Source organism: Carassius auratus, chromosome 49 (assembly GCF_003368295.1).
Source record: "Carassius auratus strain Wakin chromosome 49, ASM336829v1, whole genome shotgun sequence".
NCBI classification, from domain to species: Eukaryota; Metazoa; Chordata; class Actinopteri; order Cypriniformes; family Cyprinidae; genus Carassius; species Carassius auratus.
Genome location: NC_039291.1, coordinates 11235923 through 11252474, shown reverse-complemented (window position 1 = coordinate 11252474; position 16552 = coordinate 11235923). Strand labels below are relative to the sequence as shown.

At 36.0% G+C, this 16552-nt stretch overlaps 1 protein-coding gene across 1 annotated transcript; it reads left to right on the top strand.

The window, feature by feature from the left end:
• Nucleotides 1-7211: 7211 nt before the first annotated feature.
• Nucleotides 7212-9244, top strand: LOC113066208 (class E basic helix-loop-helix protein 22-like). The gene has a single exon (XM_026238005.1). The coding sequence runs from the start codon at nucleotides 7612-7614 to the stop codon at nucleotides 8395-8397; it is 786 nt and encodes a 261-aa protein (XP_026093790.1). The 5' UTR covers nucleotides 7212-7611; the 3' UTR covers nucleotides 8398-9244.
• Nucleotides 9245-16552: the final 7308 nt, after the last annotated feature.

The following is a 16552-nucleotide window of genomic DNA, read 5'->3' as shown; positions in this document are numbered from 1 at the left end:
TAAAATGAGTTTATTTCTCAGGCAAAACATCTGAGTTTTATTTAATGCACTGATAAATGTAATATCAGTGTTGTAAAAATTAGACACCACGGGGTCGACACTTCAACGATACAAAAGCTTGATCATTTTGTTGAGAGGTCTGTTGCAATTTCAAATTTGCAACTGTGTATGTATGTGTGTGCGTGCGAGGGGACAGAGAGAGAGAGAGAGCGAGGGAGAGGGAGAGATTTAACTCATTATAATGCATAGCGACCTGCCCTCTTTTGAAAAAAAGAAGAGAAAAACGCAGCCATGCTTTGCAGGGGCTACAGCCCCTGACTCACTGCAAGATCGGGCAAGTCGCTTAGTGGAGGCATCCAACTACACATCGATAGAGATACCCGGGAATACAATTAAGTTTATTTAAATCGCGAAAGCGCACTGCAATACGGAGACAGCCCCGTGGAAAAAAAAATGGATGGATATGAACACAAGGAATCCAACGACCGCCTGCTGAGGCTGTGGAGCGAGCGAGCGAGCGAGCTAGCGCGTAAGTGTGAGATATTGTGGGAAACATATATGGGATTACATATATATATATATATATATATAATAACAAATGCAAAAAACATACCGTTTAAATGGGAACGTGTCTGTTAGCTTTTAGACAGAACGCAATTGTTAGCGTTTGCTCTCGATCGGCAACATCAGTACCTAAAGGGGAAGCTTTTCCCATGTTGTCCTTGCTATTGTTTTTACAGTGCATAGATAAAACGAATGCAAAATCAAATCACATGATGCTTTTAACGGCTTACCCACCGTTTATCGCAAAAGCGAACTCGTTTTTCACGCAAAACGCACGAGGGCTAGTTACGTGTTGGTTTCGCTTTGTTTGTACCCGCTTGATTCCCACAGACAATAGATTAATGGACGCTAGGTCAGCTAGGTCATATTTTACAGCTCATTATGAGAGTACAAACACTGATAAATCAGAAGCGCGTGGGTTAAATTCCAGAAACGAGAAACTGGTACGAATTACAATGCAATGCGCATTTTTGGTAAAAAATGGCGTTTCCCTTTGTTAGTCGATTCCATTCATACTACCATCATAGACAAAAATCTACTCTGAGCTATTAATGATTCATAGAAAGCTGCATGACTTGGAGCATAAAAACACCAAAAAGGGTTTAACGCAGTAGACCCAAGAACCAAAGGTGTTTTGACGGCTGTAGCGGTCTCTTGGTATGGATGGTCATGGTGTATATACATTATCAATGTTTTTCAATTTTCAGTTGAATACTGAATGTTTTTTTTTATCCCATTATTATCTGTTTGTATGAACATAGACATTCAGTATCCGAGCTATTTAAAAATAGTACTTTGTTGTAAGTTTTTTGTTGAGAGGTCTGTTGACACTGATGTAAACAGAACGTCTGATTGATGCGGATTACTGCGCAAACAAACTCGACTTTCAGATTTTTCCCCCAAGACTGTTTGCTGCACCAGGTTTAAGAAATAGGCTTATATCTGAGAAATGATCTGTAACACTAACCAATGACAGCTTCTTTTGTAATGAACCAATTTGCTAGAAAGATGGACATGGTGCAGCAAACTGTTCCTCGGTGTGTGATTGTGAGAGAGTAACACAAGCTTCTCTAATGCATAAGCACAAGAATTCATCGATTCCAAGCAAAACCATCCGGCTAAACTTTGAGGTCATAAAAACGCCCTATCACAGCTTACAAACACGAAGACAGCGTTCAGAAATCCGTAAAGGAAATTCTGCACAGGAAATGCTGATGATGGCAAACTTAAATTTCAAATTCTCTTTCCTCTTAGTTCTAGGCCTACACGCTGATCTATTGACAATGATGACATGCGTCTTGTAAGCAGACAATTAATCATTAAATCATAATCTATTAAAGAAGGAGTAATTATTAAAAGGAAACAAATAGCGTGGTTACGTCAGAGCAAACGTGCACTTCTTTACCCTCAAGGACACAAGGAGACGGTCAGGACGTTGGTCGCAAACATCAGTTTGCCCAGTGACGTCACCTCCCCCAATGCAATCCTCTTCTGCTAAAAGCAGATGTCTTATTTGTTTGGCTGGAAAGCCATTAATCCCAAAGCCAGTCAGCGTGAGGAAAAGACTGGACAGAGAGAGACCGATACTGTTTAACAGCACGGATATTGGGAATATTCAGCCCATCTTCAGTCCCAGAAGGAGCTGCGGGAAGTACGTTGCTTTTGTCGGCTGTTCCTTGCGAATGGAATACAGAACTCATTTGGATGCTGTTTTTCTCGAACATGTATTAGTTTAACCCTCCGTTTCCCTGGAATATATCTTAATTATTCTGACGCATTCGAGGGTCGAGTATTCGTTTCACATTAAACTGGAAGCATTGCACTTTTCTAATATGCATTTTTGTGTTTTCTTCTTGTAGGTGTTTGAGTAGCCTACGTACGGATGTGGTCGAAGCCCTCGACGCTTTTTTTTTTGACAGAGCAGAGGTCCTTTCAAGCAGATCCTTCTTTGTCCCAGACTGGCTGTCATTTTGAAACCAGCTTCAAAAAATAACGAAGGCCTTATTCCTTTGCTGCCAACGTTTCATGGCCATATTTCATCATACGGCGGTTAAGTAAACCTTTTGAGCATTCGCTTCGCTTTATTGCGGATCCGTTGCTGTGATTAAACACTTAACGGAATGGTTTCAGTAGCACTGGACATCGCAGAGTTGGGGTTTGAAAAGCATTAATTTAATAGGCCGTACGTACTAGAGCTATACGCGCCGGGACACTAAAACCAGAGGCTGGGGAATTACTGGATAAACGTAGGATTTCATGATAATACAGATGCTTTGGGTTGGTTACAGTGATGGAGAGGGGTTTTGGTATGTTTTAGTCAAGCTTTGCTTGATTTGAGACTCTGGCTCTCCGTGTTCACAGCGGACCTTGATTTAATGTCTTACAATTAAGGCACGCGGTGAATGCCAAGAGCGGGGCCTTCCACCATCAGCAGGCCAAAAAATACTGTAGGTTTAAAATATCTTTATGAAAATTTGATTAAATTGCTTCCCACCCCAATAAAGCAAATTCTGATTGTTATGGTCTGTGTGTTTTGGATATTGTGCTAAACAATTGTGAAAGTATGTGTGTACTGCAATCTGTAAAACCATAAAAAGGAAACAATGCGTTACACTGCAGAGGTCTTGAAGGTGAGGCGCTGTCCACCGCATGTGGTGCTGAATTTATTTTTGCAGATCTTTTACTGCATCACGGGAAACAGATAAAGCAAATTACCGACAACTAACCATTTTCACATGCGCAAGCCAATGTGTGAGTGTGTGTTTAAATCTTTTGGCGTGTTATGGGTTTTATTTAGACAGTAGGTCGACATGAAGTGGAGTGGGTGAGAGAGAGGGGGCTGGGATCGAGGATCTCTAAATTATATTTTAGAGATCACAGTATTGTTGATTGCTGAATCTGAAATGATATAAAACAAACATGGCCTAATTCAGCCAAACATTCAATCACCCAACTGAATAAATTGTTTAGCCTTTTACACCAGAAAGAATCTACCCACCTTTGCCTATAAGAATCATATAGAGACCGAAAATAATGACAACATTTCCACAAATGTATTTACTCTGTTGAAAGAAAATATGGGAATTGCCTGCTTCGAGTTGGTTTTCTTCTACAGTAATCTTCAGTCCAATTGAATGATCCCTAAGGAGATGTCGACCCCTAACGGCTAAAAACCGACTCCAAATCAAGACGAAAAAAGAGGTAAAACTTAAAGAGACAGTACATCCCCAAATTCTGTCAATATTTTCTCATGTTGTCCATATTTCGACTCTTTTTTTTTTATTCTGCGTTGAGACTTACGATGAAGATGTTAAATCACACAAAGAAGAAGAATTAAGGTATTGAACAACATACGTTTAATATATTGAATACAGTGGCGATAGATTAGTTTAGACAGTTTAGAAAAGGAAAAAGTATATAATAAATATAAGTATATAGTAAATATTTGTGAGTCAACATGACAGTGATGCTACAGTATAATCATCTGTCAGAATAGGTCGTGAAAGAGGGAAAGCCTGTCATTGAATAATAGCAACAGGAAATTTTGCTTGATTCAAATAAATAAATAAATAACTTCTGCAGGATTCAAGAAAAACTAAATAGGCTAGGCCTTACTAGGGACACTGAACAGGGCATCATGATACTGCTGTGAGTTACGTAACAATCGGCGTCAGAACATTTCAAGATGTTGGAGGAATGATGTATTTATATCTTCCACATCACATACCATAGCTGTTTTGCTCCAAAAAACACTTTAACGTAATAAAACGTGGCCTAACTGGAAGATGTGCGGTATTACTGAGAAAACCACGCATGTCTACACACTAAAACTGCCATCACATTCTACATAACTTAAATAAGACACATATAAAATAAGCTTAGAGTCTCAATGCAGAGCAGTCATGCACATAAACACTGCCATCATTATTCAGAACACGCGCGAGCCTTGACAGATAAGCACGCGAAGCGCCGCCACGATTGCGCGATGCGAGGTGCTTTCGTACTATAAGTATGCAGTAATTGCTATGGGGTGACCACTTTGAAATGAAAAAATTGCCACTTACTAAAAAAATAACATGTATCGGTTCATTGTGTTGCTATGCAACCAGTATTCGTTGAAAGAACTACAAGAACAGAACATATGTGACGCAAGATTAAAAATGGGGGGAAATTAAGAAAACAAAAAACATGTATAGAGCAACCCTGCCACCTGCAGGAGCAGCAGGATGTAACTGCTTATTAAAAACATCTCATTCATTCGTGGAGTCAAGCATATACATTTGCTGAGTTATGAATAATAATATGAACCTGGTGTAAAGTGGACTACGCTACATTTTTGTCACATGATATCGCATTGCATCCACCTATCAAATGAGTCAAGAAAGAGATACTTCCGGTTCATCTATCACACTGGAAACTGCTCGTTGTGGCAAACGTAGCAGGTCAGTCTTGTTTTTATGTTCTGCCCTACAGAAGAGTCGCATATTGTAAAGTGTCTGCTGCAGCAATAATTAAAGCAGTGTGCTTTTTCTTACATAGCTCATGCAATTACGTTTATGTGTGTGTGTCTGTGTGTGTGTGTGTGTGTGTGTGTGTGTGTGTGTACACACAATTTCTTGTCTGTAGCTTTTAAATAGGTTTAAGGGTGGCTTAAGGTGTAGGGGTTGGGTCGACAATGTTATTTTATATGTAAATACAGAACTTAATTACATATATATATAACTACAGGAAGAAAATTTTAAATATAGGGACCACTTCTAAAAAAAAAAAAAAGAAGATGTATACACTGTAAACAGTCCAAGTCCACTGCATCAAATGATGAATTTAAATGTACATATTAAAGACACTTAATATAAAGTGGGTCCAAATATTTTATTTACTGTACCACATCATTTTTTTGAAGACATTGCCAAGTAATATTTGTCATAAATATGTAAAAAAAAAAAAAAAAAAAAAACATAAACTTTTCAGTGTGTGTTTAATGTGTGCAGTCTGACACCGTGTGGCACAGAAGAGTCATATAAAAAAAAAAACTACTACTACTTTATATGAGCAGCTTATAGTTAGTGTCAGGTACCTTTTCAAAGTAGAATAATGCAGTTTCTCTACAATAAATAAATAAATATAATTTAAAAAATATATAATTAAACCTATTGAAAATATATCTGAGAAAATAATCTGAGATATCAGTATATAAGGTTAGGATCTAATGAAAGCAAGCTGAAATTTCCTAATTCATTGGAAAAGCTGACTGCAGGCTATATATGAAGTAAAGACTTACAAAAAAGTAAAGACAGAAGAGATGAGAGAGCTGAGCTGCCTGGAGTGTGAAGGCAGACCTCAGCCCAGTTTTATGATTATAAGTGAAGTGAATATATAAGGATTATACATTATAAGGATGGTCCTTCCTGTTTACAGTAATAAAGAACATCCCTCAGGTTGTGAGTTCACCATTACTGCCAATGTAAAATTAGAATCATAATGAAATTATAAAAACATATAAGCCTTTATTATGTAGCTATAACATGACTCTTTATTAAAGAGTATAAATCAGTAAATAGGCTATGACAAAGTCCTTTATAAACTGTCTCTATATATATATATATCTATATATATATATAAACAAAAGAGAAACCAAAAACCAAAAAGAAAACAAAACAGAAAAAAATATGTGTTCTTACATTTTAATAGATAAAAGCTATGGTCCACTGTTTCACAAACTTTTTTTTATTATATTATTATATGATAACATAGTATGTTTTCTGATTACTAGTATTAAGTGACACTACAAAAAACAAAAAAAAAAAAAAAAGTCCTGTGAGCGCAGAACTCATTATGACCACGTGGGGGCGAGTCGCGTTCACAAATGTGTCCTGTTTCTTTTTATAAGCATTGCCCCAAAAGTTCGCACATTACCATTGTCTGCAACTGTAATGTACAGTAACCTATACACACAAATAGGCAAAGTGAAAATAAATAGTACCTGTAAGTCTGCTCCACGCACGAATGCAAAATTACGTTTATCCAATGAGTTTTCGCACAACTGCTCTGCGTTTTTAAATCATGCTGCATATATGTATTTCTAGAATCAATGGGAAAGCTTAGAGCTGAATGCTTTGGAGAACAAAGAAATGCAGTGCTATTTTCTAGAGGCGAAGGTACAAGTCATTGGATATTACAAAATGAAGATTTATTAATGAGAGTTTTGCTTTAATGCAAAGATGCAAGATGAGGATAGTTCATCACAATACTCTAATACAGAAATAAATAACTCAAAACTGAATAATAGAATGTTGTATCATGTGCTCTCAGTTATACAAAAACATAGCTTCAAAACATTAAGTCTCATTTTTGAGTATCAACAAGTAAAAATGCGAAGTAACAAATATAATAAAATAAATTAAATGTATTGCTATTTTCCAAGACATTACGAAATAAGTGTTTTTCTTCAAATTTCCTTTTTATTTTACATTATAAAGTTTGTGTGTCCCGTGGAAATGCTAAAAACAAAAACACAAACTCAGTTTATTAAAAAAAAAAAAAAGTCTGTAGCATCTACCAGGGAACAACATTAACACAAAACATATAATAAGTAGATTTAGTAGGCTATGTAGCTGCACTGCAAAGCTCAAGAAACGGCTTGAATACAGTCTGTACACAGATGGGCAGAGGAATAAAAGAGCTGGGCGCTTTTGTAAAGCTGCGTGAAACCAGTATGGATTGTTTGTTACCGTTTTAATCCCATTAATTAAAACGTTAACCTGATTGGGTAACGTGCGCTCAATCCCGATAGGCGAATCTTCTTCATATTAATAGCCAGACTTGAGATAATGATGTAAAAGACTCCCCCTTCTGCTGCTGATGCTGATCGCTGCCGAGATCTACAAAGTGTCTCAACACGATAAACGCAGTGTAGAGCACTTTAGGAGGAGCCTCACTTGACAAGTGGAGCGGCAATCAACATCAACTCACTTCATAGAGTAGAAACTTAAAGAGAGGACAGCGTCTGAGTGAAGACCCATCATCACATCCGACTTTCGGGAGACTATGGACAGGAGAATAAACTTGGGTGGAGACATTTTTCACAAAACTCTCAGCGCAGTCTCGAGCAAAAAGATGGACTCGTTTCGACCGGCTGTGGGTATTGATCTTGGTTCACGAGACAGCCAGTCGCCCATCAGCTGTTTTGAGCAGACCGACCCAGACCCGGTGCAGGCCGGGGGGCGAGCGGGCACGCTGGGTCTGCCGACGGGATCTTTGTGTGTGAAATACGGCGAGAGCGCAAGCAGGACTTCGGCTGCGGAGAGCAGCGGCGGCGAACAGAGCCCGGACGATGACAGTGACGGCAGATGCGATATGATGCTCATGACGGACGGGAGAATGATGGTGCCTGGCGCAAAGTCAGAGGGAGGTAAGAAAAACAAAGAGCAAAAAATGCTGAGACTAAACATCAACGCCCGGGAGAGACGGAGAATGCACGATCTGAACGATGCGCTCGATGAGCTGCGCTCGGTCATCCCTTACGCGCACAGTCCGTCTGTACGGAAACTCTCCAAAATTGCCACCTTGCTCTTAGCCAAAAATTACATCCTCATGCAGGCACAGGCGCTGGAAGAGATGAGACGGCTGGTTGCGTATCTCAACCAAGGCCAGGCTATCTCTGCTGCCTCGCTGCCCGCGACAACAGCTCTAACGCCCGGTTTGAGCGCATACGATCAGCCGGTTGGTTACCCGTTCCCCGCCGGAGTTGCAGCGTCCTCCTGTCCAGACAAATGTGCCCTTTTCAACAATGTCACCTCCAGCCTCTGTAAGCAATGCACTGACAAGCCTTAAACTCTGCAGCCGACTCTGGTAGAAGCACATGTGCAACTTTTGACTCTGAAAAAGAGAGACTGATGTTTGCCAGCAGTTTTACAATGAAGTCAATATAGAAGAATGCTAAAAACTTTTCTTACAACTTCATTTCAAGAAACACTGATTGTGTACATATGGTATAGCCTATACTTTAAGTGCTGGTGAGCGTGAGATAAAAACCAAACAAAGTCTATGTCTGATGATGATGATAATGTTGAAGAATGAACAGTTCATTAATGTGGACCCTTCAGAATGACGTGTTTCACTGACCTGCCAACTTGCAACCATGTTTTACCTTGTTTATTATGATGCCAAACTTTTCAAGGTTTTAACTCTAACTTGCAATAATGCGTATTCTTGCTACTTCGAATTTATGTTATATAAATGTTTGCGTTCAAGTGACATCTGTGTTTTACAAAGCAGCTGCTAGAAGGAGCAGCGTATTGGACTTTATTCCAAAGTAGCCTACGTTTTATTTCGAAAGCTTAGTTGAGATCGTTCATTTTAAATTGTAGTATAATATATTGTTAGTTTGGTGGAATCTTAAAAAGTTGCTTTGCTCTTTTCATTTTTCTAAATGGATGAAACCAAGTGGGTCTGCATGCCTGGTCTGATTATGCATTGTCATCATTGCTGTAAATCTCGCCGATTTGGCTTTTTACAAACACATATACAGTTTGGCTATTTAGGGACGTGCCAGATTCAACTTGTTGTCAGGTCGAGGCTGGAAGCAATGTAGATATATTAGTTTCAATATGACCACAGAGGGCCATTTGTATGTGTTGATGTATTGGAAAGCTTTATTAAAATATTTTGATCCAACGTACTATGCCTGGTTGTATGTTGTGATGCCTCTGGTAGTAAAGTGATTCATGGCACTTGCTAGCTCGAGAGATTATGATCAATAAGTCGCAGATGAAAAAATACTTTACGCATGACACGTAATTTGTGGAACTGTAAATTTCGGCATTTGGCAACTTAATTTGATGTTACATTTAACGAATTAGCAGCAACATATTTTCTTCTTTAAATTAGCAGTAGTTTGTAAAACAACTGTGTTTTTGTTTTTATGCTCGATAACATATAAAAGCCCTTGGGGAAAAGGCCAGACTTTTTGAATAACAATACCCTAAGGTTAAAGGAGAATGTCTGTTGGTAAGGATAGCCTAGAACTATAATCACCGTGATCATGATTATATATATATATATATATATATATATATATATATATATATATATATATATATATATATATATATATATATATAAATAATAATAATAAAAATCTGTGACGTTTTCTAATAATGTTAATTCTAAAACAACAGTGTATCAAAGCTGTGGACTGTAATACCTATATTCCTTTTAATTAAACACATCGTTAAGGCAATTAAACCTCCTGGATGTGATTAAGGAACATAATTACGACACTGTTCACTGCTGTAATTGGGTGTCTTTAATCACAGGAAACAGTCACGAGCATCAGTGTCAGTGTCATTAGTTTGCATTGTTCTAGTTCGGACGATTAGGTACGGACAAGAAGATGCCCTTTCACATGATGCTGATATCAAGTTCAAAAGAAACTCCGTTTTCAATTTAAAACTTAATTTCTACAACAAAAAACACTTTAAGAACATTTAGCTTAAGATTTTAAAAAGTCGAAGTTTCGTGAATGCTGAAGTAAGGCAGATACAAAATAAATGATGCAATATTCAACGCAGTTTTACAAACAATATAGAACTGTATGCATAAAACCACTAAATCACTAAAATCATTATTTAGATAATTATTTTTTTATTAAAATATATTTTTTAAATGATCAAAATAGGAAATGTGAAAAGGCTTATAAAAGATACACGTAAACATCATAAATCAATAGCTAACAATAATGATAAACGAAAATGTGAGAAGAAAAACCATGGGTTAACGCAACCCTTAAACATTACAGAGAATTTCGCTTTCTTTATCGCTTACCTTATTTTTGAATTTGTCTTATCTAGACAGTGACATATTTGAGAGATCTGTTTGGAAGGATATGAAATCTAAATATAATCTCCAAAAAGTGAGAGGTTTTGAGTGTCGTGGGCAGAACTGTTTCTAACAAACACTTTCCAACAATTACGAAATGCTTTCTCGTACTCCAAGTGACTCGTGTTTAGTTCAGCACCAGGGACAGCGCCAACACTATACATGACATTCAGTATTACCGCATGACATCACAACCTTTGTAAATACGTCACCGGAAATACATTTTCAGTAAATGAGAAAGAAAAGAGAGCCGAACTAAAAAATACTCCAATAAAGCACGAAGAAGATCTGTCGGGGCCATTTAATAGTTTTAACCAGATTTTCTCTGCTTTATAACCTGGAAACCCAGCTTAGCCACCGTTTAATGAGACAAAATCATACACAATTAAAAAAGCCAAGCCCCTTCTAATTTCATACATCAGCCAATTACAATAATAACATGAAATCAGATGAGAAAAAGGAAAAAACACCTTTTTCTACAAATGAAATTTTTGCATAGGTCAATAAATAGAAGGAAAAAAACACTAGCTTGTCAGATGAAAGAAGTACAGTAAAACTAGCTTGCAACGAATGAAGATTAAAAATACTACGATCAAAACACAAGAAATACATAAAAAGTTCCCTAATCAAAAAAGTAAAAGCATTACAAAACCACAAGATAGAAAATTAACTGATGATCTTAACTCTCTTCAATGTTTCAACGCTGTAAATTAGCCATTTGGAAAGCATGTACTGGTATTATGGTATTTCTCCGTCCTCTCTAATTCTCTGCACAGCACAGATGTGGAGACACATGCAAGAGTCATTAATCAGGGCCAGCAGTAATCAGCCATCACAAATCCTTGCCTGGATAAATACTGTCAGCAATTACTGTGTGGAAGTCAACTACTTCCAGGACCCCATTTACATGATTTCCATCATTCTCTTACATGTTCACTTTCCCAGTGCAACTAGTTAACATACCTTAACATATAGCAAGACAATAATGACGTTAATTATACATGGCACTGGGATGCATTATTTAATACAGCAATTAGTTCACAAAGGACTTAATTCAAACGTATTAGGATGGGATCAATCAAAAGAAGTCTGAACTCCCTTAAGAGGCATTAAGGCAGTGCTATCAGACAGATTTTAGAGCTTAAACTGCTCAAACTCAAATAAACTCCAAACCAAAGAGGCAACTAGATACCAGATAACCACCTAAACAGTGACTCAGAATCAAAGCAGTGTTTGTATTCATGAACCTAATAAAGCTTAACGTGTCTTTACAATGTCTGCACTGTAGCTTTAGGGGTCATGAATAAAAGTGAAATATAAAAAGGCGCCTTTTCATAAACCATAAAATATCCAATTTACCATCAAGAGCTACCAGAGCACTTATTTGTAATATAGATGTTATGTATGCTGGGGATGATAAACAAGGATCTTTAAAGTATACATTAGGGGACCCTATTGAACCATCCTCTTCATATCAGCTTCAGACTCAAAGCCTACAAATTGAATCATCTCTCTGTTCTTATACAAACAAGAAGAAATATGCTGTACATGAGACAGTACCCCAATGTCCCACGCTGTAATTCACACTTGGCTGTGGGATTGCTGTGTATAGTGCGGTATTAAAAATACAAAAAAAGAGAGATGTAAAAAAAAACATGAAATTGCTCTTCCAAAAAATATTTTATGTGATTTTGTCAATGTTAAGGTGCACTGGCAAAATTAATTTGAGGTGAATAAGTTTAACAAGACTAAACAAATAAGTGAAAAGAACTTAAACACCACTTTTCAAACCATAATGACAAATTTTATCTCATGAAGAAAAAATAAACTGGAGAAATGGTGAACATAAAATATCACTAAAGTATATATATATATATATATATATATATATATATATATATATATATATATATATATATATATATATATATATATATATATATATATATATATATATACATACATACATACATACATACATACATACATACACACACCCACACCCACACCCACATACATATATACATACATACATACACACACACACACACACACACACACACATACACACACACACATACACACACTTTAAAAATAGATAAAATAAAAAAAGATACAATTTGTAATTATAGAAAATTATACACCTGTAATTTTTCTATAATTCATTTAAAATTATGTATTTTTTCTGTAATATTAATTGTGATGCAGCTGATTGCAGTGATGCAATTTTTTTATTGAATTTAGGTCATGATAATAAGTGTGCATCTTGCATTTATGTATTTGGTCTTAAGAATTAATCCTTCAACCACTTGATCTTTAAGTACTTTATGTGCTGTAATTATGCCAAATTCGTCAGTGAAAGTACTGGAAATCTTTTAAGAGTCACGGTCTAGATCTGTCACTTGTGATCATGAGCTATTCTTCAGAAAACAGGAATTACTGAATTACATTTGTGGAGTATTGTCTATTGTCTGGATGAATGAGATTAATGGACAGTTTTATTATCTTAATCCCGTTCCAAAATTGTCCTTTTCTTTAAATAATAATCTGATGTTCTTGGAGTTGTTTTCGGATTACAGCTAAAAGCTCACACAAGGGCTCTAATTCACAGTGCTGCTAGTGAAAGATTACTATTACACAAGAGGTCAAAGGTGACGGAACACCTGCACCAGTATCTATGGTCTCGGTAGGCTTTGAAGGAAAATGTTTCAATTTGTAACACATGCAGAGAGTTTGATTCAGCCCAAATAGAGACAGTTTAGGGGTTATGACACCGAAAATGTGTCAGTTGTTTTCAATATTCTTAATTAAAAGCAGCGAGTATATAAGCAACCACGTATCTGTAAGTAAAAAAAAGAAAATAAGTAAAAATACTTTGGCATCAGAGTTTCATTACATGAAACTGTTGTCACATAATCACCATGTGTTCTGAACAGAAAAAAAATGACAAAGTGTGATCACAGCCTGATTCTTGCCATATCAAATGACTCATTTATAAAATTATTCATTTTTACCACTGTAAATGGCATATGAATATTAATGTGCATATTCAAAGATACACTTATAAAAAACATAGTCCAGCACCTGTTCAGGATGATCACAACGTGCACATTGAAGGGCTACGGTTATGCTCAAAGCTTACTGACCCTTTCCAACTTCTGATATTCATTAAATGTGGCTGTGGGGGGAAGAGAAAAGTGCCAGCGGGACAACACCATTACCAGGGGAGTCAGTCAGAGCAACATCCCCAGCCCTGCTCCCTCACTCCATGAGGCAGGCCAGGCATTCAGCATCAGCCATATGAGGCGCAGAGTGGACATATGGAGTTAAAGCAGGACCCCTGCTGATTGTGGCCTTGGATTAATATATACATTCATGTTCTACATTACACATGGGGTTTATGTGAGGCTCTGTATTCCTAATGAGAATAAGGTGATTAATTGTTAAGGGTTCTGCAGCCTTTAAAAAAATTGTTGTTGTTTATTTCCTGGTCATTAGATACTTATATGTTTCTGGTTGAGATAGAGAGACATTTTAAAATACACACAGAAATAAACATGAATATATATTGAAAAGAATATCTGTCAAATTATATTTGATTTGGTCAGAGTAACATTAAAAACTAATTCAAAATAATTTCAAAATCAGATCCAGAAACATTCCTCACTTATATCATACTCATTTAAAAATACAAGCAAAAAATAAATATAAATATATTTTGAAGAGCAATTTACCCTAACAGTGTATGTGTATATATATGTGTGTGTGTGTGTGTGTGTGTGTGTGTGTATTTTAATGTTTCTGTCATATTTCTGTTTATTATTCAGTGTATTTGAGTGTAAAATTGGACACTATAGATATTATAAAACAGATTCAGGCTTTCGGGATCTCTTAGGTTTCCAGTAGAACATGAGTATTATTTTTCAGTTACATGAAAATTCATTAAAACATGGACAAAACAACTCTGTTCTTCAGAATGGAAGCAAATGATTTAACATACAGTAAAGTAGATCCTCAGTGCAAGAGCTGAAAAACAAACCTGTTAATCAAGATGTCAGCTGATCAGTTTGCCCATTAATCTGCAAATTAAGATGATAATCTATTGGAAGATAACATGAATGAATGCTACAACAGGGACAAACAAGATAGTGTGCGGGAAACAATGACTGAGCAGCTGGGGATGTGTTTTAATGTAACACTCATCAACATTACGCTCCTCATCATCTCACAGCTTCATTATCAGGCATGTGACTGAAAATCTCATCAGTGTGTTAGTAAAGGAAAATCCTCTAATGAACACTATGCTGTGTATTTGCATCCATGGACAGACCATCAGGTGACCACACAAACGACACACACATGCAGAATAACTACAAGCTCAGTGTCCTTGGCTTCCTAGTGGCCTTCACCTTGCACTCCCGACACAGTGAATTTTATGGCTAATTTCCGGCAATTTCTCCAGGCAGTTTCAGTGGATATTCCTGCAGGAATAATGTGGATAATTTGCATGAATCATTCTGATAGAATGCATATCAGCACGTAGGCCCTCCCCCGTCTGGCAGCACAGCACTTAGTTTGTAATCAAAGCTGACTTCTCTCCACCAGCACTCACAGAATCTGAAGGTCTGACCACCAAAGTCTTAGCCTTATTCACTCAATCTGTAGGAGCCACCAATAAATACACAAAAGATAATAATGAAATATGATTTAGAGAGATGCACTGATATAATTGATATGATAGCCAATAGTTATTTATATTTTGACCTATGAGGAAAAACTAGCTTCTAATCTTAACATTTTAAAACAACAACTTTAAAATATCAACTTCGGAATATAACCTTTCTCAAAATCCTTTAACATATGTAGGACTACTATACAGGGTTATTATTTTTAACTAAAACCATAAAAAACATGTTCATTAATCAAAATACAATAAACAATAACTAAAACGAAATAAAATATAAAAGTATAAAAAAGACAATATTTCAAATTTTCAGTTAATTTCAAATTAACTTAATGGACAACTAATAATTTGTTTTATATATGATTTTTTTATGAAACATCAAAAACACAAAACAAAATTAATAAAACTTTAACTAAAATTACAATGAATTACAATGTAATAAAACTTACAAGTATATACTTCTTAAAAATAAAACATTATCCTATTTAGCTTTAGAAAGTATGATGAATTAAAAAATGAAAAACAAGCCTTCAGTATTATAATGCATTTTAACTTACAAACTTTTGTGAGAAGTTATGTATTAAAATGTACATTACGAATACGTCTAGCTTTATTCACTATACATAAAGGCTTTAAGTAAAGTATTACTGAATGAATCATAATCTAATTAATTTTTTGGCATTATTTAATTTATAATTTGTTTCTTTGTATTTATTTTTTAATTTCTATAATTTAATAAATAATTTAATGCTTTTTGAATATTTGAATGAATAAAATTAAATATTAAATATTAACTTATTAAAATGAATATTTCATTTAATAAATTACCTTATATTCATATTTTACCATTTTATCATTATAAAAGAAAAAAGAAAAAAGAAAGCACTTAGATTTTCTATATTATATTTAGTATAGTATATACTATACTACAGTATGTGGTCAACATATAGTGCATCCCTATATGTAGATATAGAAGACATTCACGATCAAGATATTTTATTTGTGGGCTCTACGGCACTCAGAAAAGATGGGACTGTGTTCAGGTTACCGCCAACTGTCATGATATGTCAAGAGTTTCTTACTGTAATCAGCAGAGGTTAGATGTGCATTAAGGCTAAAGATGTGTAAAAAATAATGAAACCATATATACACACACACATATATATATTTATATAACAGCCATCAGAAAAACAATGAGCATTCTTTTGGTGCCACAAAGAATTGGCACAACACAAGTGCCCATCCTGATCTGGGTGGCGTAATGATGGTGACAATTGGACAGTCATCTGCTAGGTGGATCTTAATCATAACAATCTAGGGCAGGGAGCACAAACCTCTGTAACAAAGCTCTAAATGACATGTCTGCAGAGACCACCTCCTCTCCAGGGGGTGGGGTGGTCCCTCAGTTAACACAGGTTTTCGGAA

Coding starts and splice junctions, on each gene's coding strand:
- LOC113066208 (XM_026238005.1), top strand. CDS start 7,612: ATGGACAGGAGAATAAACTTGGGTGGAGACATTTTTCACAAAACTCTC.